This window comes from Dermacentor variabilis, chromosome 1 (assembly GCF_050947875.1).
Source record: "Dermacentor variabilis isolate Ectoservices chromosome 1, ASM5094787v1, whole genome shotgun sequence".
Lineage (NCBI taxonomy): Eukaryota > Metazoa > Arthropoda > Arachnida > Ixodida > Ixodidae > Dermacentor > Dermacentor variabilis.
In genome coordinates, this window is record NC_134568.1 from 139,269,948 (window position 1) to 139,297,895 (window position 27,948).

A 27,948-nucleotide genomic window follows, 5' to 3' on the forward strand; every position below is an offset into this window, starting at 1 on the left:
AGTTCTGCAAACGGCAACTATATATAGTCTCCACGCACGCTAGCACCACGCATGCACCGGGGATGTCCAAACAGACACGGTGCATCACACGAACGAACCCTGCGCTGGCGTATAAGTACACAAAAGCTAATGGCTACATATGAACGAAGCTATGTTATATGGATACGTCTTTCTTTTTTAAAAAAAAAGAAGAAACAAAGCATCTCACAAAGATGCCTGCATGCGCAAATATACGTGCGCCGGTCACACGTGCTTACTCTTGCGCGCAGCCAAGGAGTTCGGCTGTACCGAGTGCATAAACCCGAACACGCTGTCGAAGTCCGTTGTGCAGCATCTGGCCGAGAAGACGAACGGCGGGCTCGACTTCACATTCGAGTGCATCGGCAACGTCCACACTATGGTGAGCACAGCCCACCGCTGCGCGGAAGGCATGCGCACGGGAAACTTTGCACGTACACATGTCGACGTATTTAAGTGGCGTTGTTTAATACATAGACTGCGGGTGGCCACTTCCGGAAGGGATCGTGCTGACATATCGGGTAGTCGCGAAGATGCTCGCGAACTTGGACTGCCAATGGTGTCCTTGCACATTTTCTGCACGTGGTCAGTCTGACTTCTGAGCCACAGAAAAGCTGGTGTTATATTTCGCCCCGCGATCTTGCTAAGCGCTCGGCGAACAGAGTCACGCACGCCACCTTCAACCATGCGAGTTGCAGACGAGTTAATACAGTTTACGTGTATTACGTGAGTGGTGAAATTTCAGCTTCAACTTTTTATATTAGAGCTTATGCATGTGAAGCTGAAAAAAGAAAACACGGCGCAGTCAACGGGGAGTCTTCCAGCCGACTGAGCCTTCTGCTACTGCATGGCGGCTGCTGACGGGGAGGAACAGTTGCCGACTCTGTGGTAGGGTGGCTAGAAGGCCCTTCTAGCCACCCTATCTGTGGTAGAAGTGACACAGTGCGGAATCACACCATGTTGCCCAATTATACGCCAGTTGTGCTGCTTTCAGCCAATAAAGCAAGTTCGAGGAATTCTACAGCGTCCATAGTAGCCGTCAAGGAAGTAAATCATAATATTACCTCTGTATTACCAAATTAACCCTGTGTTTTCAAACAGCCCTCTGCTCGACCGTCTTCCTCGCCACCACTGAGTTAAGCACAATGCCGCCCCCCTGCGCTTCAATGACGCTCATGGTGGGCTCTGTACGACGAAGAGTTGCTTGAGAGACACACACTCAATCCAGTGCATTCGAAATATGCGCCGATAGCACGCGGTTTTCGCTTGTTGTGGATGGAAGCATCAACCGGTCAGCAATCTCGATAAGCAAAGGACGTTTATAGTATTGGTGGAAAATAATTCACCGACGATTACGATACTCCCTAACGCGAAATTTGAGCTCAGCTTTATACGTATTTTCATTTCGCGATATACTGAGGCAAATAATTTGAGAGAGACGTGTAGCAGAGTCGGTGACCGTCGAAAATCTGATCTGCGGGTCAAGCGCGTCGGCTTTTATACATGACTCGTCGAAGGTTCCAGCGTAATCGCTGGTGCCCGCGTAGCTTCCAGAAAGTATTACACAATTCACGTCGCGTATACAATCAGATACAGCCAAACCAAGCAAATCAAACAAGCGTGAACGAGAGCTGACGCGAGCAGACGATCGTACGAAACGAGCGGTCCGGCTGAGACCAGATGCGAGTACGCATGAATCGGTCGGGCCGCTCCGCATGACACCAGTTTCCCGCGCGCACGCCACTGAAGGGGCCGCTCTCATTGGTCTCCGCCGTTCGCGGCTCGCGTCTTTCATATCCCGCTCCGCATTTGCTCTTTCATCTTTCGTTGTGCTCGTTCGCTCGGTTACGCCGCCGACACCGACGCTCGCCGCAGGAACGACCGCCTAAGAGCTGCGCTCTAAAAAGCAGGGAAGAGATTGATACGACCAGGTCCGTTCCAAGGTAGTGGTTCGAGGTAGATATACAGGGTGTTCCAAATATATACCGTGCACCAATATTTAAAAATATGCAAATGCCACGTAGCTGGACAGAACCAAGGTAAGGTTAGTTGACGTCGCTTGGAGATGCTCAGATTGTATTGTGCATTCCGCATAATTGCATAATTAGTCTTAATTATTTGATCAACGTGGGTCTAAAAATAAATCTGCAGAAAACTAAAGTAATGTTTAACAGTCTCGGAAGAGAACAGCAATTTACAATAGGTAGCGAGGCACTGGAAGTGGTAAGGGAATACATCTACCTAGGGCAGATAGTGCCGGCGGATCCGGATCATGAGACGGAAATAATCAGAAGAATAAGAATGGGCTGGGGTGCGTTTGGCAGGCATTCTCAGATCATGAACAGCAGGTTGCCATTACCCCTCAAGAGAAAAGTGTATAATAGCTGTGTCTTACCAGTACTCACCTACGGGGCAGAAACCTCGAGGCTTACGAAAAGGGTTCTACTTAAATTGAGGACGACGCAACGAGCTATGGAAAGAAAAATGATGGGTGTAACGTTAAGGGATAAGAAAAGAGCAGATTGGGTGAGGGAACAAACGCGAGTTAATGACATCTTAGTTGAAATCAAGAAAAAGAAATGGGCATGGGCATGGGCATGACATGTAATGAGGAGGGAAGATAACCGATGGTCATTAAGGGTTACGGACTGGATTCCAAGGGAAGGGAAGCGTAGCAGGGGGCGGCAGAAAGTTAGGTGGGCGGATGAGATTACGAAGTTTGCACGGACGATATGACCACAAATTAGTACATGACCGGGGTTGTTGGAGAAGTATGGGAGAGGACTTTGCCCTGCAGTGGGCGTAACCAGGCTGATGATGATGATGAATTGATCAACTTCTCAAATGTTATAATTAGGTGAAACGTGTCAATGAGAAAATTGTAGAGCAGCATGAAAAACTCCCTACACTGCTTTCTGTTGCTCAATACGCGCAACACAATTTTTTTTTTCGCAAAAATGAAAGAAGCCCGCGAATACATGCAAACTGCCTCGAGTGGCGCGCCAGTATTTCGTGCATTCGCGGGCTTCTTTCATGCTTGGAAAAACACTTTTATGTAGCACGTATATTGAGCAACAGAAAGCTGTATCAAATGTTTTTCACGTTGCCCTACAATTTTCGCACTGATGCTTTTCATCTAATTTTAATATTTGAGAAGATGATTAATTAACTATGACTAATTCTGTAATCAGGCGGTATGCAAAAAAAATTAATCTGAGTATATCCAAGCTACGTCAAACAACATTACCTTGGTTTTGTTAACCCGCCGTGGTTGCTCAGTGGCTATGGTGTTGGGCTGCTGAGCACGAGGTCGCGGGATCGAAGCCCGGCCACGGCGGCCGCATTTCGATGGGGGCGAAATGCGAAAACACCCGTGTGCTTAGATTTAGGTGCACGTTAAAGAACCCCAGGTGGTCAAAATTTCCGGAGTCCTCCACTACGGCGTGCCTCATAATCAGAAAGTGGTTTTGGCACGTAAAACCCCAAATATTATTATTATTATTGGTTTTGTTGAGCTACCTGGCATTTGCATATATTTAAATCTTGGTGCACGATAGCTGGGATACCCTGTAGAATTTTTAAGGAACACCCGCCGTGGTTGCTCAGTGGCTATGGTGTTGGGCTGCTGAGCACGAGGTCGTGGGATCGAATCCCGGCAACGGCGGCCGCGTTTCGATGGGGGCGAAATGCGAAAACACCCGTGTACTTAGATTTAGGTGCACGTTAAAGAACCCCAGGAGGTCGAAATTTCCGGAGTGCTCCACTACGGCGTGCCTCATAATCAGAAAGTGGTTTTGACACGTAAAACCCCATAACTTAAAAAAAAATTTAAGGAACAGAAAAAAAAGATTAAGGAGATGTAAACAAAAATACTACAATGAAAAACATATGTATAGCATACGTGATTAACTCAAGCAGGCTAGGTGACTATTTCTTACCGTCCAGTTTCAAAGGGGATGCCAATAAATCATCATGTCACTGACGCGTAGCGACCAGTTCAGTCAACGCTGCCACCCCCTTTCTTGAGTCCAGGTATACAGTGTCGATTGTAGGAATGGTTCAGCATGCAGAAGTTAATCGCGCTCACATTTCTTGGTCAGCGGTTTGGGCCATAGTGTAATCTCGCGTTTTCACTTATACGAGGTATTAAAAGGTTTCGAATCTGGCTCTGTATTTAGGAAAGTAAATTATTTATGTGCATTCAAACACTGTCACCTTCGGAATAGTCCCCTTGCGCAGCAGTACAGTCCTCTCAGCGTTCCTGACACCTTTCGAATATGTCCTAGAAGTCTTCTTTACGGGACGGGTTGAGATGATTTCTGTGATTCGAGCTTTATTTAAGCAACCTTGGCGAAATGGTGACCTTTCAGCTGGGTTTTATTATTTTGTGAACGAAGCAGAATAAGCAGGAGCGAAATCGAACGAATGACCCGTTTTTCACGTCGAAGATCATCACTACAATGGAACTTAGGAAATACTATAGGCACGTCCGAAGCTGGAAAAAAATGCACGCCTGTCGTCTTTTTCAACAGTCACAGTATTTCTCATCGGAAATTCGTCTGAAATGGTCAGACTGTCAACAGCGAGTTTTACTGTCTAGGGCACCTGAGGGAAGGATGCTGGGCGAGAACGGCTCGATCTACGTGGAGCTGGATGCTGCACGGCGACAGTGCACCCTGCCACAGAGCAGTCCGTACACGCGTGTTTCTTGCCGGAAATAGCGCATTTTCTCTTCCATACTACTCGTCAGACTTTCCTCCCGTTTATTTCGCTCTCTTCCAAAAAAAAAAAAGAAAAACGATCTCAAAGGTCGCCATTGTGACAGGAATGCTTGAATCAAGCTCGAATCGCAGACGGGCGCTCGACGCGTCTCAGAAAGAAGACTACAAGGACATATACTCGCAAAGCGGCAGGAACGCTGGGAGCGCTGTGTTGTTGTGCAAGGGGACTAATTAGAAGGTGACATTGTTTGAATGCACGTTTAAGAAATTATATTCTTCAAAACAGAGCCAGTCTCGAAACTTTTTGATACCACCTCGCACGTCTACTAACGCTCGCTGCGTATGCGTCATGCTCTGGCGTAAATGCCAGAACATGACGTAAATGCGGCATTGTTACATTCGTATTTTTGCAACTTTGGGTATATATAGTCTACGGTACAACAAAGCGAGTAGTACGTTTTCGTTCACGTATCCTGTGTTTCGTACTTTGTGGGTGCAGATATCGCTTACAAAAAGCGAGATTGCAAACTTCAGTGTGACTCCATGGGGCAACTTCACCGGCACACGGGAGAAGCGTTTCAGGGCGTCCGCAAACTATACCTCCTTCGGATTGAAATTTGTCTTTTTCTGAAAAGAAACGACTCGATGTATTTATATACGAACCTCAGAGTCATTTGATCATGCAGTGTGCAGTTCTGCATTAGTTTTTTTTTTCATATTGTTCGGTTTTACGTGAAAAAAAACAAACAAGATATGATTACGAGGCACGGCGTAGTGAGGGACTCCGGATTAATTTCGACCACCTGGGGTTCCTTAAGGTGCAACCCAATGTGCGGTACATGGGCGTTTTTTTTTTCTTTTTTGTTTTGCATTTCGCACCCATCCAAATGCGGCCGCCGCGTCCGAGATTCTGCATTAGTTCGGAAACGACGATCTTCTTTTCTAGCCTTGAGTTGGCGTCACTGCTGGCAAAACGACATGCTTAGAAGTAACCGTATGTAGTAACATCAACAATGCGCCATAGTGCATTATTTTTTTTTTAACCCGTGCGTACTGCGCGCTGCAGAGGGAGGCTCTGGAGTCGACCCACGCGGGCTGGGGAGAGTCCATCATCCTTGGCGCGGCGCCTACAGACAAGTTGATCGCCACGCTGCCTTCACAGCTCACCGCCGGCAGGACTTGGCGAGGATGCGTCTTCGGAGGTGGGCCACTCGCGCGTATAATATCACAAGCCCATGTCTACTTGCGTCCTCAACTGCATCGAACTGCGTGTCATTTCAGTGCACGCAGTCGTTGCACATCAAGAGCGTTTAGCGAAGCGCGAGATACATGGCGCAAAACGAGATGTGTCATCTTGAAGCGGTCGCCCGCACAATGCGACCGCTCCCGATCGTCTTTGCTAACGGAATCAGGCCATGTCTAGCGAAGTGCTGTGCCCATACCGCGGCTACGCTGCCTCCGTCAGAGGTGGATTGCGGTAGCTGTATACATACAGAGCCTGTGCAATAAATAAGCAGGATATATGATAATGACCTGAATTGAGTAAGGTGACTGAAAAAAAGAAATTACGGGGTTTTACGTGCAAACACCACTTTCTGATTATGAGGCACACTGTAGTGGAAGACTCCGGAAATTTCGACCACCTGGGGTTCTTTAACGTGCACCCAAATCTAAAGGTGGCTGGAGTGCCAGATGGTAGAACCGCACTATTTACTATCAAGCACTACATATCAAGCGCGCTCTTCATTCGTTAACGAGACGCGTCTTTTCGAAAAATCTGCATTGTCGCTGACTTTAAAGATTTATCCTCCGTTAGCAAAGTATTACATATATTGTTGCATGCTGGCTTCTCCCACGAGATGTGTGCAATATCGCTCGTCGACTCACACGGCTGCAAATGTTCCTGTTCTGCGTTCGCGGGGCCCCGCGCGTGTGCGTGCACCATCGCGCAGGCTGGAAGACTGTTGACCAGGTGCCCCAACTCGTGGACCTCTACCTGGACAAGAAGTTGAAGTTGGACGAGCTCATATCGCACAGGCTGCACCTGGAGAGAATCAACGATGCCTTCACGCTCATGCAAGGCGGTCTTTCGTGAGTGTGTAGAGAGCACCGTGCCACCTGTACTTATACGCCCTTCTCACAAATCTTTTGCAGCACTGTGGAAGCTGCAGGACTCCGATGCGACGGCCAAAAGCCAATGCGTTCATCCCGGTGGTTCACCCGCCCGCGTCGTCTGCTCGCCGCCACAGCGATTGGCGGTATATACGCGACGTAAATACGCAAAGGTCCTAACATGCCACGCATCACTGTAACGTTTATATCATGCACCAAGCGAAAACGAAACTCTGATCCCGCCAATAATGAGACAGTTACGACCGGAACTATATTATGCTGCGCAAGGATATTACCTGCGTACGCCTCGTACCTTCGACAGTGCTGCAAACGACTTGCGAGATGGTGTGTAGGCTTCAAACTAACGTATAGGTGGTACTCGAGTGGAAATCACGAGCTGCGCTCTAGCGCTAGAGACAGAGCAAACGATATTCTTATGCAGAAAGGCGGCATGCATCACGTAAAGACACGTACCTACGTTGGCATGATTACGCTGCTGATTGGTTAACGTCAGCTGTGGTTTCCGCTCCGTGCCACAGTAAGCTCTGAAACAGAAGTCTATCAATCCAAGTCCTGCAGTCTCGATGGTGGTGTTAGGGCGCACAGACTCACGAATGTATGCCTAATTCCACTGACGCACCAGCTCCGAGCGCCCTTAATCACGACCAAGTTTCAGCGTGAACGCAAATCAAAAACTATGGATACATCGATCGCTCACCGTGCTGCTTGTGAGTCGGTCAGCACGAACAGTGCTGGCACGAGTGACAGATCCACCGCCTTATAAGCAGCGGGAAGGATAACCGTGAAGCGATATACCAGCATAATTATTTCGTCTCTATAACCCCCCCCCCCCACATCTCTCTCTCCCTCTCTTGTGTCTTAACGATCATGCTTTTGTATCATAAAGAAGTAGCGCTAAGATTCAGTCCGAAACAAAGATCCCATGATAATGCCGTTATCGGAATAAATTAGCCTCGTGGCATTCTGCAGCTGAGCACAAGGAGCTTATATATATATATATACTTATATATATAGCTTAGGTGTTGCTGTACGTAAAGGTTATTCCGTATACAAGTTGATTCACAGTGGCCAATGAAATTGCTGCTACATGCACGCCAAGAACGAATTTTCCAGAATTGTACATAGATTATGAATGATCTGTTTCAAATTCTCTTCCAGCATACGCACCGTCATCAGTTTTTAAGTCCCCAGCAGGAAGTGAGGCCCATCAGTCGCGACGACCGCTGTTCCACGCCATGGTCGTCACATTCAAGAGCAAACACTCTTGTCTCAAGAGTTCTACCAGGCCAAGTTAAGAACGTTTTCTTGGACAATTTTGGCTGTCGCTAATAAAGAGACTGTGCCCACAAATTTTCTTCGAACTTGCACAAATGTCGAAGCGATTACTGACCTTGCATTCATGTCATCGTATACCTCAAATCACTTGATTACGACGTAGCAGTTATGCGGAAACCCGCAACGTCGAGAGAATTAAGGGAAAATGAGACGTCCACCCCAATCGTAGCAAACTGCCTCGAGCGGCCAGTCGCGCGCCAATATTTCGTGTATTCGCGGGCTTCTTGCATGCTTGGAAAAACTTTTATTCAACACGTATTGAGCAACAGAAAGCTGTGTCGGGAGTTCTTCATGTTGTTCTACAATTTTCTCATCGACACATTTCATCTAATTAGAATATTTGAGATGTTGGTTAATTAATTCAGACTAATTATGTAATTAGGCGGAATGCAAAACATAATCTGAGCATCTCCAAGCGACGGCAAACAGCATTACCTTGGTTCTGTTCAGCTATGTGGCGTATGCATATTTTAAATGTCTGGCGCAAGTTACGTGGGACACCCTATATACCGGGTGTTTCAGCGAATACTTTCAATTTTTTTTTATTGCCCATGGCAGACAGCACAATTTCAGTCCATGAGCTGGTCTACTCGAATAGGCGGACATGCACAAAAAATTGACATGCATAATCGACTAATGAACAAAAATTCACCAATTAAGTTTTAAACTAGTTACTTTATGGCATATATTGCAATTTGCAAATTCTAGCTGGGAAGTTCGGAAGGCGGATCCATTTGGAACGAATTCTTAGGATGACACCAGTTTCGAGATGTTAATTCCAGAACTTTGCAGAGAAATGCATTGGCGTTCGAGTTACTTTTGTGCTTCAATGCACAAAACGACGTTTTGTTAACAAAGTAGGTGGAACGACAGTGCATATTTTCTGAAAGTTTGACGGCGCATATACCTCGTAAATGCTGTCATTCACACAATTATTTTCAAGTGGATATGCCTTGCAGTCTCACCCGCTTGAATGTTCAAATTGCAATACGTGCTATAAGGCAATTAGTTAAAAAGTTATCGTTAATTTTTGATAATTAGTCGATTATTCATTTCAATTTCTTGTGCAAAGAATGTCCGCCTCTTGAAGTAGACAAGCTCATGGCCTAGAATTGTCCTATCTACCGCAAGCATTTTTTTTTTAAATTTTGAACGTGTTCTCTGAAACACCCTGCATATATATTTTAAAAAAAACATCTTACTGCATGGGCACATGAGCTTCTAATAGGCTGAATTAGAGTAAGCGATTAGATTCGCCAGGGATTCCTTTTTAATTCATTTCCTCATCTATAGCATATGGCACCACACCGAGACATCACGGAACCAATGTCCACCAAATGCGAGAAGAGAGTTTTGCGAGCGACGCTCCGTGTCAAGACACCGCAAATTTAGGCATGAATGGCCGGTGTTACAGTCGACGTCGACCAGGCTTATAGTCAAACTCTCGCTGAGTGCCCCCGATATCTAACAGGTTCGCCGATGTTGCCAATGTCGAGAGGTGTTCTGGTTTCTTTAACGAAGCTCTGAGAGAGTAGAGCACCGCAGCGAGAGGTCACACAGCTCAGGCAATACAGGCTTCGACCAAACTCGTCGTCGTCTTTCTCTCGAAGCAGTGCATACTGCTAGTTCTTCTCCAGTACAATTATATCTCCATGGAGAAGAGGAGCCGTCCCGCCGACCTATATGTGTACGGGCAGGATAGCACAGGTGTATCGAAGTAAGGAATTCAGCCGCTGATCGTGCACGATTCCGCGCCCTTGGCGGCGCTTATCCAAAGGTGACTCAAGGGGTTCTACCAAATTGTTTACAGGAGATGTTTGAGTGACCACATGGCAGGGACCCTGGTACTGGGAAACGAGTTTAGGTGAAAGTCAAGGGCAGGTAGCGGGAACCCAAAGCCAGACACAGGGTGCGGGACTGGCGGGAATATCCCGACGGTGATCCTGTCGCTGCTGAACTTCCGACGTGAATGAGCGGGCGAGCTTTCGGCACTTTTCCGCGCGTGCAGCAGCTTCAGACAGGGTAGTAGCCTCCGTTGTGTCATGGCGATACGGAAGGGTGGTATCCATAGAGTTTCTCACTATAACACCTAGAGGGAAATCTGGCGCCACCGTCTATGGGGGTTTCGTAAGGGGGCACCGTGCCGTCATGGGAATGACGGTATATGTGTCTGCGAGGCTCGTGTTGGCTGGTGTTGTAAGAGGCTTCGTCTAAAACGTGGATATGGCTACGCAAATAACGCGTTCTCAAAGTAAAATCTTCATAAAATGTCTCCATTCACGCATATTACATTTTTACTCACCCACTATGCATGACCAAGCGAAGAAAAGCAAGAACAGACGACCAACTGTTTCAAAGCGAGCGCGAACCTTGTCGTCTGTCCTCCAACTTTAGCGGCCCGCTGATACTTTTTACGTAACATGTAGTCGTACACACAATAGCAAATTCTCATAGTTAAACAAAACATGTTTTCGCGTAATAATAAAGCTAAAACAGCTTTTCACGTGCTGTTTTAGTAGAAAATGAATCATTGTGACAGACGGAACGGTACTTGCCAAGCGCGTCTTCATGGTGTCCGGTCTCTACGAGAACGATGCCAATCCGAATCCACAATATACCGGCATTCCCATGCATACCACAGCGCAGCAGCGCCAGATTTCCCTCTAGGTAATGTAGTGAGAAACTCTATGGTGGTATCCATTGTGCAGGAAGGCTCGCGTCCATAAAGAATAAAGCGGCGGAAATCCCGCATGGTCTGTGTGGCAGTATTATAAGCATACATCACGAAGGGTAGAACGCGGTCCCAATTGGTCTGGTCAGATGCGACGTATACATGGCTAACACGTCGCCAAGAGTGCGGTTAAAGCGCTCAGTCATGCCATTAGGTTGCGCGTGGTATGAAGTGGTGGTACGGTGAATTACGTGGCATTCCTTGAGTAGGGCTTCTATTAACGTCAGAGGGGAAGACACGGCCTATGTCGCTCAGCAATTCTCTGCAATGCTCAGCAGAGCAATGCAGCGAGAGGTCACACAGCTCAGGCAATACATAGATAAGGGCACAAGACTTCGACCAAACTCGTCGTCGTCGTCTTTCTCGAAGCAGGCATACTGTTCGTTCTTCTCCAGTACACCAAGAATGGTACGACGTTGCAGTCACTAAGAGAGGGAATACTGCGTGCTTGCTGGTCCAGCTTGGAATTGAACCTTGGATGTGTCCCCCTCGAAAGCTCCGTTTTGCCTCTAGGGGTGTGTATAATTGTGAAAAATAATTACAAAAATGTTTATTTTCTAGCACTGTGGATTGGAGAAACGCCCAAGCCTTTGTACGTTTGTTGATTTTTTTTTTCGTACTCATTATGGCAATAGCGGCTGGACAGAACGACGTGAAACTTGTCAGTGTTTTATGTGTTCGCCTGTCTTAAAAATAATGTATTCATGTCATTTCAATGCGTTCAGCAAAAGAATACCTAGCATATAAATAACACTGTGCGCGAGACCTGGGTGGTGAGAAGTGGAGAAGGACGACGCAGACAGCCTGTCGTTTGCATATACTTCGATTACTGTCATCCGTGCTTTCAGGTAAGGAGTGGGAACTGCACTCTACTTCAGTTGCGCGTCGATTTGGCAGAAAAAGTAGCAAAGTTCACACGACTCTCGTTAACGATGATTACGTCAGCTAGTATTAAATAAATTCCACTTCAGGGCTTTTGGGCGAGCGCCCTCGATCGTTCTTTTGTGACGCGCATGCGAAAAAAAACGTGCTACGAACGCACAGGAAGCTTTCTTAAATGCGTTTTTAGTATACTGAGACAATTCTCAGCATTTAATAAGTTTGATACAACTTAAATCGATTTTATTTGTATTGAGAGCGCAACTGACATGTACTAGTGAAATCATGGCCCATATCATAATGACACGTCAGCGGCAGCATAGCGTCTGCGTCGCATGAATCTACCTGATCCGGGCAGGTATAACTGGGCACGTTCGAAGACGAGTGAGCGCACTTCCAGAGGAACGAAACATTCTGCTCCGACAACCACAATTACGTTGTTGTTGTTGCGCATACCCACAGTGGGGGATTGACCATGCATTACGATGTGGCTCGTGTAGCTTTGTTTGTTTTCTTTTTATTTTTCCGTAGTGTGAGCCCTAAAGCGACACTCAATTGTTCACATGACAAAGGAAAACTTTTTCAAGTTCCTGTACAGAAGCAATCGTTCGGTTTTCATACTTAAATGCTTGTTCGGAGTCAGCGGGCATTTCAGAACATGGAAGTATACTGATCAATGCTCTGGCACATAATGTTGTAAACTGCGCCTATGAACAGACCGACACAAATAATAATGCATAAAGTACGGGGGACTAATTGACACTGTACAGGTAAAGAAGTACGCGCATAAATACTATATTTTGATTGATGCGCCCAAGAGGAAATAGTGATCCTGACCGATTAACCTTTTACCTACTGAATCGGGCAAAAATAATGAAGAAAAAGAAAAGATGTAAAAATACCAACTTTCTTAGTTTGCCTACGGAAACTGTGTGATATGATGGAGTCGGGAACAAACCAAAAATGTGTTATTGCAATTCAAAGCGTTGATCTTGTTTTATTCCAAGTAGTAATAGCATGGTTTATTTGCAAACTATCGATTCCTTTGACAAAATGGTACTAAAAATAGGTTATCGGGTAACCAAAGCACCAGCTCTCATCTAAAATAGTCCATGCAAAGGGGATATGAACTTTAGTTTTGACTTTGGTCATGCGTGAACACGCCGACTATTCAATTGATTCAATTGAATTTTCAACATCAACGTCGGAAGAAAATGATGTTATGGGCTGTGGGAAAAAGACCTCGAAAAAGGGCTTGGTCGAAAGCGTCCACAGTACGCACAAGAATAATCCGAATATTCGAAGGCTAATATAAATATATTGATCTAACGTCACTCTCTGGTACGTGTCCATTTTTGACGTAAGAGTGAACTTAAATGTGATTATTGCTCTGACCAAATAAAAAATGACAAGTTAGATTTGTTGTCCTCATAATTCGGCAGAACTAGAATGTCGAGCTTGGCTTGTCGCTGCTACATACACGAAGGGTTAATAATACATAGCCACGGAGTAAGACATTTAGGAGGTGAAACTCCCGTCAGCACGAGCGAGCGCGGGCAACCAGATAAGGCCACAATTGTTGTATGCGCCGACGGGGCCGTATACAGTGGCGGCGCCATGCGGCGCGCCGTAGAAGCCGCAGCGAAAAAAAAAAAAAAAATGCAGCGCCCGGGCAGGGGGCTCCGGCGCACTCTCAACGGAAGTGATTTCTTTCCAGGCCGCCAGGCGCCGCCAGCACGATAACGGCTCTAATTATAGAGGGACCATAAACGGCTACGCGGGCTTGCGACCTTTTCTCGTCGCCGCAAACAGCGGAGTTTCCACTCCTAAATGTTTCTTGCTCCGTGTGCACGTGGGTATAAGCGCGCGCGCATACTGGCCTACCTTGAGGAGACTGGCCTCGCGGCGCAAACTTAAGATGCCAGCGAACATTCCTGCCCCCTCAACCCCGGGAACAACAGCACTGGATAGTAGACTGGCAGCAGAGTTGCTGAACACAAAGGACACAACGTTTAAATAAATAAGGACAGATGAGCTGCGGTAAATATAAACCAAGACAGCCAGAACGCAATATATTATAAGAACGACTTGTAACGTGTTACTAGGGAAAACGCCGTGAACAAGCACGACGGTACGGACTACGAAGGCAAACGTTTATGTATGTCCAGAAAGCAGCAATCGTATCAGAATTACTCCTCGTTCGAGGTTTGTATACAATTAACATTAATACATACGATCGTGTGGTCAGCTGCCCGCAATATCTGGCAGTATGGTGTGTGGGAGGAAATGTAGTGGCGGAGGAAAAGACGCACACCCTTGCTACGCCCTAGGAAGAAGAGGGAACGCGCGGGAAGTAGCGGAAGGTGAACCGCGGCGAGGTTTCGCACCGCTGAACGTTTTTTCGGTGAGGCGGTACGATCGCATCGCGGATGGAAAGAGGCGAGCTTCTCTCCACCCGCGCTACCTATTGCGCGCCAGGCGCGTGGCATGGCCCGCATTGTGTACGTAACCCCCCCCCCCCCCCTTCGTTGTTGCATGTCAGGACCCGTTCACAACGACGCAGCGAGGAAACGTGGTACGAACTCGCGGGAGCACAGTCGCTACCGCAGGGGGAAAAAAAAATATTTTGTTTCTTTGAGATTGGGTGCTCCCTTTAACAAGCCGCAACAAGAACGACTTTTCGTTTACCAGTAATTCTATTACATCTGCGCGTGTAAACTACACCGTTACATGTCAAGAAAACGTCTCGACTCATTCGCACTGCACGCTTTACCGCTTTCCTTGATCTTCCCGGGTCGCAACTTGAGTACAAGGCGTCTAGACGCCCGGTGCTCTTGAGTACGGATCGTATATTGTAACGCTTCCCACGAATTACACGACCATGAGAAGACGTTTCAGTCACGTCATGACGTCATAGCAACACGCGGTGCGACGTTCTGAGTGTGGTGAAGCTGTACATATCTAACTGCAGCTGACCGCAAGCAACGCCTGCATCCATTCGAACTCCGCGGACTGACATTTGCCCGTCGCTCTCATGAATTTGTTATGAACGCGCAACGAACCTATTCCAGAAATAAAGCTGCTTATTTGTTATATCACTTATTCCTGAACATACCGCTCCAGAACTAAACTGCATTATGGTTTTTTACGTGCGCAAACCACGATTTGATTATGAGGCAAGCCGTAGTGGGGGACTCCGGATTAATTTCGGCCGCGAGGGGATATTTAAGGTGCCCCCAGTACGCGGGACAAGGGCGAGACAGCTCGCCGAAATTTGATCCCGCGACTTCTCGTGCTTAGCAGCCCAACACCGTAGCGGCCAAACCACCGCGGCGGGACGGAACTAAATCGGGCACAACTTGTTCCTAATTTATTCGAGCAGGCATGCCCTTGGAACGAATGCAAGTTAAGGAGCACGTTAAAGAACCCCGGCTGGTCCAAATTTCCGGAGTCCCCCATTACGGCGTGTCTCATAATCAGATCGTGGTTTTGGCACGTAAAACTTGATAACTGAATTTTTATTATTCTTTTACACATTCTACTTCTTTGCTCTCTCACCTCTTTTGATTTCGGCAACACCGAGCCATTGACCGGCAAATGTCCGGGCAGATTGCGCGCGGTCGCCACGGACGCGGACGTAGTATATGAACCTAGTGTCTCTTATAATGTGCCCTGCGCCCGCATAATGTTCTGAGGGCGCTTGATCGCACCGTTCCACGGGGCTTCTCGTTATCAGCTGATCCCTGCAGCGCGCACGCGAGAAACGTCGCAGAGATTCGTGCGCAAACAGCCACGGCAGATAAACTAACCACGAGCTTCGGGTTGTGCGCTATGAGCGCGCGTACCGCTGTCTACGCAAGCTACTGGCTGCTCGAGCAACCCGCTTAAATAAAAATGCGCAATAAAAAAAAAAACGCGGAGGGAGGATTGGGGATCGACTGCGCGTGGCAGCGGGACGGAAGTATGGTTGGGGGGGGGGGGGGTCACCGTTATAAAAAAGGGGGCCGGGGGTGAACACGCGGCACGCGCGGGACCCCCGTTTTCCCCCGCCGAGAGACAGCTGGCGCTCTGTCGAGGGGTCCAGCACGGGCCAGCGGCAGATGGGGAGCCAACGGTCGATATCGAGGAGGGGCGTGCGGGCTCGTTCCTAACGGAACGCGCTGAGCAGCGCCGCTATACGACGATGCGCCAGCCAGTACAGCGCCCCGTTCACAGAGCCATGGAGGACGCCGACGGCCAAGGTGACATCGATGGCCGGCTCGAACCGTGGAACTGGGGAGTCGAGGACCCCGGCTGGGCCTGGAGCACGACGCACAAGTCGCCTGAAGTGGTGCTGCTTGGACCCCAACAGGTAAGCGACTTGCAGAGCCACGCTTTTATTCGATTGCGCGGCGGGCGGGCGCTGCATGGTTGTGTGCAGCAACAACCGGCCACTGCCGCTTGTGGAGCATTCGTGTTTCAATGATTCCAGGACACATGATGTAGTATTGTTGGACGAAGGGTTTGTAGCTCGGTGTTGCTGCGGTCGAGCTTATAGCGGTGCTAGAGGCTGCTGCAATGTACAGTGACGTGGCACAAACAACAACGGAAACCGCGCGTGAGTAGTAATATTGTTACGCAAGTAAAGCACAACGTGCGACTACTCACATGATGTATTTACACTGAGATGCAAGGACACCGAGCAAAATGGTGGACAGCTCGCGCGCTGAACGACATCGTCCTCTTCGTCGTCTTCGCTACGATGGCTCTTCCCTTTCGACGCCAGTAGACTTAGTTGTAGCAATATATTATTATAAGCAGTTTTTATGACGTTTGTCGAATATAAGATCTCCACAATTGTTTCTACAGGCCTGTTGTGGCTCAGACAGCTTAATCAAAGTGCTATCTGATTGGCCAGACTTCTAACACCGCGCAGACAGCAGCGAAATGCCAATGTAAACTCGACACAGCCTGCCTATCGTGGCCGTGACTCGGCGTCAAATCTTTTAGCGACCAAAACGAGCAGAAAACTGTTGCGCGGCGGGTGTTTTTGTTAGGTGTTCAGGTGAATTTGTCTCGGCAGCATGACTAGAACTTTACGACTTCGTGTCAAGACAGATGTCGATCAAAACTCGGAAACAAACAATCGCGCGACCATCAGCATCAAGTCCACGTGGCGGTGAATCTGCTTCTTATTCTATGGTGTCTGTGGCAACATGCATGGGAATAGCTTCAATTCTAGCTGCATCCGCTGTATACGTAAAATAAGTTCCTCTTAGAAATGAAATTATGGGGTTTTACGTGCCAAAACCACTTTCTGATTATGAGGCACGCCGTAGTGGAGGGCTCCGGAAATTTCGACCACCTGGGGTTCTTTAACGTGCACATAAATCTAAGTACACGGGTGTTTTCGCATTTCGCCCCCATCGAAATGCGGCCGCCGTGGCCGGGATTCGATCCCGCGACCTCGTGCTCAGCAGTCCAACACCATAGCCACTGAGCAACCACGGCGGGTCTTTCCTCTTAGACAAGTCAAGAAGAGCATACGGTCTCAAATGCCCACCCACGGAGACCTCTCGCGGAGGCTCAGTGGCCGTGGCGTTCTGCTGCCAAGCACGAAATCACAGGTCCGATTGCCGGTCGTGCATAAATAGTGGCCGCTTCCAACGTGGGCGGCATGTCAAAAACGGGCATGTGCTGCGTCTTGCGTGCATGAAACACTAAGTGGTCATAACTGATCGATCTGGAGCCATATAGCACAACGTCTAGATTACCGAGTGCTGGTGGCTCCACTAGTTGAAGCGGTACGGTTGAAGCGTTCTGTAAGGCCATTGGTTTATCACTGTTTATACAAAAAGTACGAGACTATACTGCCCGAGCTCATCCTGAAAACTCCGCTTTTTTTGTGTGTTGTCTTAAAACAAAGCACGCGGACGGCAACCATCACCAACATGTCTGTTTTTACCATGCACGTCATAATGCGCTTAGCATTCTTTGGGAACTAACCGCGATTTGTTATGACTGTCAAACCGCTTTCCTGTGCCGATCCTGAAGACACTGCAGTCTAACGCATCGGTAAAAACCACACGGTGCTACGGTACCGTACAGTGGCACGGTGAAGCGTTCACGCATTTTTCCCTCGTGACAGCTATATAGCGTTTGAGACGCTGCGCCTCTGGTCGAAGACGCAGGCGCTGTCGTTTGAGAGTCGCTGCGCCAGACGCTGCACGGTGTTCCGAACTGGTCCTTGAGGGAGTGCGCTCGAAGTACCGGTTGGCTTTCGCGTACGGTGGTAAGGGGAGCGCCATACACAACACATGGCGCAGCATAGCGATACAAATAACCACCACTCAAAGCATGCTGAACACCATCTTGTGTAGTATCCGGGGTTGGTAACCGTGGTTGGCTAAGCGCAGTGGGGGGATGAAAAAGATGCGGCGACAGCGATGAGGAAAGCGGAGGAGGAGGGTATGATGAAAGCGCGAGAAGAAAAGCGTAGTGCCGCGCACGAGGAGCTTTGCGGCGATGATGGCTGCGATAGGGCGCCATATAGTAGCGCGCCTCTGTATTTGAACGAAGCGCTGCATGAGCGGAGGTTCTCTGCGGTGGCTGCTGTGAACCGAGCCCATGCTTCACTCACGCGCTTCCTGTCGCGATCTCCCGATTAGCGATGCAGTCGAACCGCACTTCGCTCCGTTTGCAACGTGCCGCACGAGACCGATTGACCGCGCCAACCAATATATCGCGAAATGAAAACACGTATAGTATACAGCTGCGCCCAAATTTCTCATTAGGGAGTGTCGTAATCGTCGGTGATCTTTGTGGAAAATTTACTGCGGCAATATTCCATGCTGAATTTGTACATCCTTCATTTCCGAAGGAAAATAAACCGCTAAAAAAGATTATATTTTACCCGTGAGTGATCATATTAGCTGGCATATAGTATAAGCCAGCGTTTTATGGGTCCGCGTTGATAACGCGCAGATTAACAGTCGACAGTGCTATCTGCAGGCACTCGTAACCAATGTCTGTTTTAGCCGGTGTATATAACTGGACTTCTCACTAGAGTATGCAATACTCTTTTCAAGAAGCCCATGTTATGGAAGACCAGAGGCAGAAGAGCACGCATGACTTTGATCGCTCGACTTTCTACAATGCACCGCAGGTGACGTTGAAGGAGTTTTAAAGCTTCGCTATTTATGCTTCACTAATGGACGAGCGCAGTGCGTGAAGTATGCAGTGTCGTACACTCTTGAGGGAAGTATAGTCAAGTGCTCACAGCAGAGATATAGGCTTCGTAAGAAAGCCTCCAGACTGGTGCTTTCGGACGTTCTACATTGCTATTATCCGCAGCCACGTGGTCGTCTACGTTTGCGACCGGTTTGCATGATGGTCCTGTCGCCAGAGGTGAAGCCGCCTGGCTCTCCACACGGGAAGACGGGAGGAAGGCGTCTGTTGTACTCGCTTGCGGGGCACGCGGAGAAGCGCGAGAAAATACGAAATTCCGTAATTCCCACATACTTATAGGCGTCATATCGGCCGCTCTTTTCTCATAAAGCAAAAGAAAGGTTAAAGCTGTTTATCACACTGAATACTAATTGTTTGCCACATGAGTGGACGAACTTGCAATAACTAACCGTCATCATTTCAAATAAGGGCCCGCGATCTTTCCGGTGGCGGTAGCAATATCATCGAATGGCGCCGGTGACGTCACAGCACCGTCGAGACGCCTGCAGCGGAAGCGCTCTGACATTGGTAGCAAGATACTGAGCTGATCTTGCATGCCATCGGACACCGAGCGCCTGGAACAGTCGCGGTTCATGAGTTTTGAAGATGCCGCATAGCAAGACGGAGATAGAGAGAAAAACAACGAATGGCACTCTGAGACAGGCTCGAGAAAAGTGCCAGACACGGAGCAACGCTTGATTGCTCAAAACGCGCGCCCATGGCTCGGCGCAGACTTCTTCGAAAAAGTCTCGCAGTAAAAGAAAACATTGGCGACTGAAGTCATGTTGCAGAGCGTGCCTCATGGCCAAGATTTCCACATCTCTGCACAATGAAATGCTCCTAATAAATCGTTTCAGCGAAGCCTGTGTTCCACGTGCGCAGGCGCAGTTCCACCCTCGTTGGAGCAGCGGCACGGCGGGCGTGCGGAGCGCGAGTCCGCTGGCGAGGGACCGGCGCAGCTACTGGGAAGTGCGTGTGTCGCATCGCGTCTTTGGCACCAGCATGATGTGGGGCCTGTGCACGGCGCAGGCACGGCTGCACGCCAACGCCTTCCTCGACCTGCTCGGACAAGACAACCACGGATGGGGGCTCTCGCACAAGGTGAGGCTGCTACTCCGCCAGCAACTGGTATTCTGTAGCACAGGTCGGGCTCCAAAGGAAGTTCTTACCCCGAATTACAACACTCGCTTTGCACTTGCGTCAGAGGGCTGGCGAAAGAGAAACACGGGCAAAGACCATGTATCACTTTTTTTTAATTGATACGTAATAGGTATTTTGTGCCGTGATTAATGATGGCCGACAGCTATTCACGAAAGAAAGAAATAAGACAAAATGTTACATATCCTCTAACAGCAAAAAAAAAAAAAAAAAGAGAGAAATCAGGTCACATGATTGGCGAAGACGGCCGGAACAGATCAAGTTGGGGATAACGTGAAGTTACATTATTGACGCAAAATATGACTGCCCTAACTTCCCTCTGGAGGTGAGCTCGGCATCAACACTGAACGATACGGCGACAGCCGTCTGCACCCGCCGTGGTTGCTTAGTGGCTATGGTGTTGCGCTGCTAAGCACGAGGTCGCGGGATCGAATCCCGGCCACGGCGGCCGCATTTCGATGGGGGGCAATGCGAAATCACTCGTGTACTAAGATTTAAGTGTACGTCAAAGAACCCCAGGTGGTCCACGTCTCCGAAGTCTCCCACTACGGCGTGCCTCATAATCAGATCGTGGTTTTGGCTCTTAAAACCCCGTAATTTTTTTTTTAAAACGGCTTTCTCCGCTCTGCTATGAACGGGGCATCTATATGGGATATTTCTTGCGTAGACAAAATCATGAACACGCAGAACTACGCCGTATACAGCAGAGCTTGCGCACTGCACGAAGCCTTTGGTTTATGAAATTTCTTAACTCACATCTCACAAGAATTCGTTAACACTTTCTCCAGTGGAATAGAGATGTAAAATTTCATGAAATTTTGAGGGGCGTGAAAAAAAACTGGTTTCTTTCATTTTTTCCACAAATATACGAAAAATTGAAAAAATAAAGACGATTATTTGCACTTAGAGCTATCAAAAACCCGGCGCATTTCTTTAACACTGAAAAGAATTGTTACATTATTGCATCACAAAAGTATCAGCAGAGCTTCCGGGTTCAAAATCTAGGCACATTTCACATCAAGACGTCAACATCGACATTTGTATCAATCTGTATCCGATTCATTTCTTCTTGATTTGTCAACGCTACAGTGTACTATCAAGGCTTCGCAAATGCTATCACGCTGATAACGCGCGTGCCGTTCGTTACTGGAAAGTACCGGGCTCGCAGCGTTAAAGAAAGGAAACGCATCAAGGCAGATGACGATTATCGTTTTGTGGCAGAAGGGGCACTCCGAAGGGTGTAAACTGTTCTTAGAGTGTACGTAGACTTCAAAAGCAGAGTGAACATACTCCAACGGCGAGTATATATACACTCTAAAAACAATTGCACTCTTTCGGGTGTATATTTGCCACACAACAACAAACATCACCGGTCTTGTCGGCATTTCCTTTCTTTAACGCTGCGAGCCCGGTACTTCCAAGTCACGAACGGCACGCGCGTTATCAGCATGACAGAGCATTCTCGACAGGAAAGTAGCGAGCGCAGCGTTTCCATGAAAGGAAACGCAAGCAAGGCAGATGACGATTATCGTTGTGGCAGAGATACACCTCAAAGGGTGTAAACTTTTTTTAGAGTGTAGAGAATATATCAGTATAATTTGATTTTGAATATACCGCCGTTTCATATTATTTGATGACCCATTTTGTCTTTTTCCAGAGCCAGTACAGGAACGTGGTGTCCGGTATTCGAGTTGTGTGCGGTTTACATTTGCACAGGTATCAATGGAAATTGCTGATCGTTAAGCGATATGTCGTCAGATACCGTGCTCTACAAGCGAAAAGCGATAGCGCAGATCAAGCGAACAAGTTTTCTCTGCAAAACGGCACGAAAGGAAATTTCTCATGATCGAGTGATACACTCTTTGAACTCGCGTTTAGCCGAGTGAAATTCTCAGCAGCACCTACGGTGTGTGGAGGGCAGGCGCGAATTACGACGGCACAACTGGTGGTGGCACGCGGAACCGAACAGTTGCCGTTTGCGTGCCACAGCTTTTAACTGCTCGGCACTTCGGTTTGCCTGCCCAAACAGTCTACGATATGCTTCATTTGTTACTACGCGAATCGGTCTCTTCCTCAAGGCCTGCGGTCCCGAGAGTCGAACAGGGAACTCTTCGGGGCAGGCACTCGAGCAATTAGTCCGGTGTACCAGCTGTTCGGTTCGAAGAACACATATACACAAAAAGGGCGCTTGCCACTGTGGTTTCCTGTCTGTATTTTCGCGCTCTGATCCCTTCCTGTTTGCACAATGCTTAATCTATTCATGCAATAGCAATTATTTGCGATTGAAGAACGTCACACGCGTCTTCGGTCGCAGGGCCTCCTGTGGCACGACGGCCGATGGCGGTCGTTCACGCGGCCGTTCCGCGAGAACGAGCCGACCGTGCTGGGCATGCTGTTCGACGGGCGGCGCGGCACACTCACCTATTACAAGGACGGCGTGTGCCTGGGCGTCGCCTTCCGTGACCTGCACCGCGTGCGCGAGCCCCTCTACCCGGCCGTCTCGTCAACCGCCGCCAAGACCGAGATGTGTCTGGCCAACGCACGCAGGGACTTCGCCGGCCTGCAGGACCGGCGAGTCTCTCTTGCTTTGTGCTTATTCAGGCGCGTTACTTTACTGCCGGTGCAGAAGTGCCCCCATACGTACCTCACCGTGACACAAGGCTAAATTCGTTAAAAAGATTTGTACATTCCTATTTAAGCACCGATTTCTGTCCCTGCATGATAGTGTGCGAAAGCAAAGGTATTTCACAATATGGCACCGTAGTATGTTGTGGTGACGGCCACATCTGGCGCCAGCCATTCAGCAGCGCGACCATTCGAATGCGCGCGTCCTTTCGCCGCCTGGCCACAGGCCCTCGCAGTTTTAATCCTATCGTCACTGGAATGAGATGTGTTCATTCTTGGACTCAACTGGACAAAAGCTCACCGGCATAAATCGCAGCAGGATAAATCTCGCCATTTACTTGTCCAAGATGGAACAATGTTAATATTTACTGATGCATTGGAGCACAAAAATTAGTATCGCATTTTAATTCAAACGCAGAAAAAATTCAATATTCCATAGGTTATGTTGTAGGCTGGCTTACATGTTTAGTTATGCCAGGTTGGCCTGCACTAGGTATTCAACAAAATGTTTGCAAGCTTATGGTTACTGGCCGCCATTTGTTCCATTTAGGATGGCCACTCTACACCAGTCCTTCTGCATATATTCGGTGGCATTATTCAGTATACCTAATGTTCAGCATTCTCGGTATTTTATTTACAACCCCCCCAAAAATGTAAACAATTTTTCTAGATAAGCTTTCACCCAATTGTTTTTGGTCGAAAAATTGTTGCGCAAGCCTTTTTTTATCAGGTTTACTAAACATGTTGGCGCAAAAACATTCCCTACAATTACACATCCTGCTGTTCCAACAATGTAGTTTCATCCAATACACAGAATAACAACGCTACAAGTAAGCAGTTCACAGAAAGGGCAAAACATGCGGCAATGAGACTGTGCTGTAATTAAGAGAATGCATTTGATATCCAAGTAAAATATAATGAAACTTTGTAACATTCCGTGGGCACAAAGCTGCAACAATTCACACAAATATTCCAAGATAGATACCACACTGCATTCCCATTGGCGAGTTTGCCCAGTTTATCAACCACAGTGGCCCTAATATGAAGATGGCAAGGACCCGGCCCCTCTATGTACAAACATCTCCCTTCTCATTTTCGTTGCAGTTACAAAACACTCGCATAAAGAGTAAAGATTGCTTGGGCGGGGCAGGTGACCTTCGCAGGTTCCTTGGATCGGAGCGCATTTAGGCTCGCAACCGAATGCCCATTCCCGTGCTGTGGGTAAATTTTCTTTTTAACGCTTTTTAGTTGCAACAGTAATCCTGACAAAAAAAAAGTACTGCGTACCGTTTTGTTTAAACTGAGCACACTGAACCCATGCGTACCCCCTGCTGAAGGCCTTTACCGCAGACTGTATCTTGGTGATGCAAAGCCATCAGTAAATTGATTCTGGTAGACGGTAGCACACAACCAATTCCTTAAACACTTGTCACAAGTTAGCTGTAGCACCCCATATACTAGCATTTTGATGAGCTTAACAGCAAATTTTGTGCTGGTATGTCATATCTGTGCCATCGCCATGCAGTTGCCGCGCAGTGATCCTGCGGCGAACTGCGGGTCCAGACGCCGTGCGTGAGCTGAGGCTGCCACCACGACTGCAACGCTACCTGCTGCATGAAGAGGACATGTGAGGACAGCTTGTCCTGCCATCACATCACACTCTAGTCATGACGCCCTCCCTAGACGTAAAGCGTGTTTGCTGCCAAATGCCCCCACTAGTCAATATGACATCAAGCCGAGCTGGCCCATCACAACACCAAACCTGATGCCAGAGAACTTCCAGAAGCCACTGTGACACCGAGCTGCGCCATGATTGAGCACAAGAACACGATGTGGGCACGTCCTTACACGGGCATAGTCTGGTTTTTATATGCATGTTCAATCATATTAATTTAAACTTGTACTGTGCATGTCAATTTCATCTTATAGATGAGCCAGGTATTTCTATTTGCCTATATCCAACAGTGGAAATTCACCACAGCGACCTACACCTGTGAGGTATGCTTTCCATAAGCAGCTAAGCGACTGTGCACTGCTCAAGTGCCTTTCGCAAGCAAAGACGAGGCAGGAGACTTCCTTCAGAAGCATCCTGGCTGCTGGTCAACCTGGCACCACAATGAGCAATTCGATTACTTTCAACAGTGGCATGCCCGATCACTAGATAAGACATATTTATGCACAGAATAGGTGTTTACACCTGTGGTGCATCTACATCTCCTTTTAGATGTGATCTTTGTTTATCTTTAATAAGTGACAGCCATACTGCGGCTGTGCATGCTGTCCAACTGATGAGTACGTACAATAAGTGTGGTGTACATGTCCAGTGAAAATGTACTGCACCTGTGGTGAAGCATTGACGTGCTCGGTGATTCCACAGTGAAATATCATGCAGTACCGTTCCACTTTGCACACCAGCCCAGATTGCATTCCAAATGCCAGCGCGCGCAGTTTCAGTTTTTGGGTCCTATTTGTGACAATAGAGAAGCTGTTGGTAATGCACGCAGCAAATTACTGTAGACGTGCAGCTGTTAGGCAACACATTGGCATATTGTGATATATTGAATTAGCGAACTACTTTGTGGTCCTGTTTGATGTATTTGGGCTCGATTGCCTAAAGGGTGGTCACAGGGATACTAGCATGTAGTTATCCCTGAACTACACTGTCGCTGCTGCATCTCAATTTATTTACATGGTTTTACCACAGAAATAATGTTGTCTATCAAGAACATTTTAGTGGGGTAACTATGCAATTGCATTGATCTACAGACCTGCACGAGGATCACTGATGAGTACAATGGTGTTCACTAACCTGCAATAAAACGCATTCATATTAAGATGAAATATGCAAAGGGCATTGTGAAGGCTTGCATGCTGTGTTTGTACGAGTGCAGTTTTGTAGGACAGTGAAAGACCTTAGCAGTGCTATCAAAGTGCACCATGGTCTGAGAGCTCTATTATACAGTGCAACTGCAAAATAGCAACAGATTTAGACTGCTAAATGACCTCTGCATACATATGAGCATCATGAAGCTGAAATGGTAAACGTAACTAATTCTATCAAGAGTAAACTGAAGTTTTGATAATGACGCATGTGTTTACATTTTCTCCAGGTCGCCCACAATGACATTGCTGTGTGTACAGTATTTATTCACCTATTTATGGCAAAGTACTTAACAATTATTCTGCAAAAGCCAATTAGGTTTGCAGCAAAATCATCATGGACACCATCTCTTCACAACAACATATTAAAGAAAATAAAGTGTTTATTTATTTATTTGTTGAGTCAGTCTCATGACAACTGAAGAGGTCTCCTTATTCCCACATACTAGACACCGTTAAGCAAGGCCCATGCACTGGATGGTTGAAAATCCATTGAAGCACAATGATAAGAGTAACAAGGGACAGAAGCAGCGCAACTGAGGGTGTGGCTTCTTCCACCTTTGTTTTCAGTTGCAACATGAAGTAGTTTGATGCTCTGTGCCACAGCGATACATGGATTTACTGCATTCAGTATAACGCTGGAAGATGCTGACGAATGTGCAGCTTTTTTTGCTGCAGCCTCAGAAGTTTATGACAGAACGGATTCTGAAAGAGAGGAGAGCAAAGAACAGTTGACAACATGTTAAGCATAAGGATAAAACCAGCCACTGTAGCTGCTCTGCCGCTGTTCACACGTTTTACACAGCGCCTGGTGGAAGTGTGTAAAATAAAGCTATAATAAAGTTTATTTTCTATCTTTTCACATTTCGTAAGCAATGCCTATAGGCATGTGAAACTCCAATAGGGGAGAAAACATTTTCTTGAGCTTTAAGGCAGCAGGAATGACAACCTAATTTTTATGCAGACTCAACGTGTCCATAATTAAATGTGGACCAGATTTTGAAAAGCAAATTGACGATCAGGTTCTCTGTATCGAGTGTTATGCTACAACTCAATTTTAGGTAGCTCCATACGTAGGTTTGTGTAGACCTGCAATGTCCAGTGATCACAGTTTGTAGAAGTTAAGGACTATATAAAATATAATCTTAAACGGCAGATATGCTAACAAGACAAAGGGCTTGCGGGAAGATGGAGACGAATTATCCACAGTGGGTGAACTCACTATTGCAGATATGCTAGACTGGAAAAAAATACTAATTATATATATATATATATATATATATATATATATTATATATATAAAGTCTCAAAACATTTTAACTCTCAAGCACCTGCAAGTTACTCAGTGATAGCAACTCTGTAGAATCGTCGTGCGGTACCTCATCTTTTTGACCTGCTGTGTTATAAGCTCTTAAGAGGAAGCTTTAGCTCGGGGGTTCCTATATAAATACATGTAAAAGGAGAATTCGTTTTTCTCGGCAACCACTGCACCAAACTTGACGAGGTTTGTTGCATTTAAAAGAAAAACTCTTAAAATCTAGTGACTGTTGGTTTCGAATTTTTGAGTTAGGTCGTCAATTTTTTAATTAAAAAATTTGCAAAAATCGAAAATTTTTAGAAAACGAAACTATCAAGTTGACAATTCTGTAACTCAACAACGAAAAATGATACAACAATTCTGTGAATTGCATCTAATAGTACATCTAAAGTGGACAAAACTGATATGTTACACATGAATATCAAAAAAAGTTAAGCATATGGAAATACATCTTTTGCAGAACCGTCGTAAACAACGTAACCAATTCACGTAAGATTTAAATGGCATAACGAATTTGTCTGCTTTCAATGATCTAATGGATGCCGTCTACAGAAGAGCGATATCTGTTCTTGATGCAGAGCTGCGAGTTTGTTAACTTCGTGCTTCTATTTTTTTCAAACTGTCGGATATTTGAAAATTTTTTAAACAAAATTCAAGCTCTAAATTGAAATTCTGCTTCCAACAGTCACTAGAATTTAACTCTCTCTCTCACATGTAACAAATTTCATTAAAATCAGTCCATGGGTTATCTCAGAAAAACGTTTTTGCATTTTACATGTATTTTAATAGGCTGCGTCGGAGTTGGGCCCCAGCTAAAGCTTCCTCTTAAAGACCCAAGCGATGAATATTGTGTCAATGCACTGACTTTAAGGGGGCCCTCTTGTAGCACAATGAGAAGTTCATCATCAAAAGTATTAAGGACTGCACTAGTTGCACAGCAGATT

At 47.0% G+C, this 27,948-nt stretch overlaps 3 protein-coding genes across 5 annotated transcripts in view; 2 read left to right on the top strand and 1 right to left on the bottom strand.

Annotated features, from left to right (window-relative positions):
• The window catches only part of LOC142585315 (alcohol dehydrogenase class-3-like), a 59,814-nt gene extending 51,673 nt beyond the window's left edge, over positions 1–8,141 (top strand). The window contains exons 7-10 of the mRNA XM_075695999.1: positions 270–400; positions 5,806–5,941; positions 6,692–6,830; positions 8,031–8,141. Coding sequence (XP_075552114.1) covers positions 270–400; positions 5,806–5,941; positions 6,692–6,830; positions 8,031–8,055 — 431 coding nt within the window. The 3' untranslated portion in view covers positions 8,056–8,141. The remainder of the gene's footprint in view (positions 1–269; positions 401–5,805; positions 5,942–6,691; positions 6,831–8,030) is intronic.
• A 7,684-nt stretch (positions 8,142–15,825) lies between these two features.
• Positions 15,826–26,080, top strand: SP555 (SPRY domain-containing SOCS box protein SP555). Its single transcript, XM_075696043.1, has 4 exons — positions 15,826–16,168; positions 19,906–20,124; positions 22,496–22,752; positions 24,332–26,080. The coding sequence occupies exons 1-4, from the start codon at positions 16,001–16,003 to the stop codon at positions 24,435–24,437; spliced, it is 750 nt and encodes a 249-aa protein (XP_075552158.1). The 5' UTR covers positions 15,826–16,000; the 3' UTR covers positions 24,438–26,080.
• The window catches only part of Fdh (alcohol dehydrogenase class-3 Fdh), a 70,473-nt gene continuing 68,576 nt past the window's right edge, over positions 26,052–27,948 (bottom strand). For all 3 annotated transcript variants that reach the window (XM_075696029.1, XM_075696011.1, XM_075696020.1), the window contains exon 10: positions 26,052–26,391. In XM_075696029.1, the coding sequence (XP_075552144.1) occupies positions 26,367–26,391 (25 nt within the window). In that variant the 3' untranslated portion in view covers positions 26,052–26,366. The remainder of the gene's footprint in view (positions 26,392–27,948) is intronic.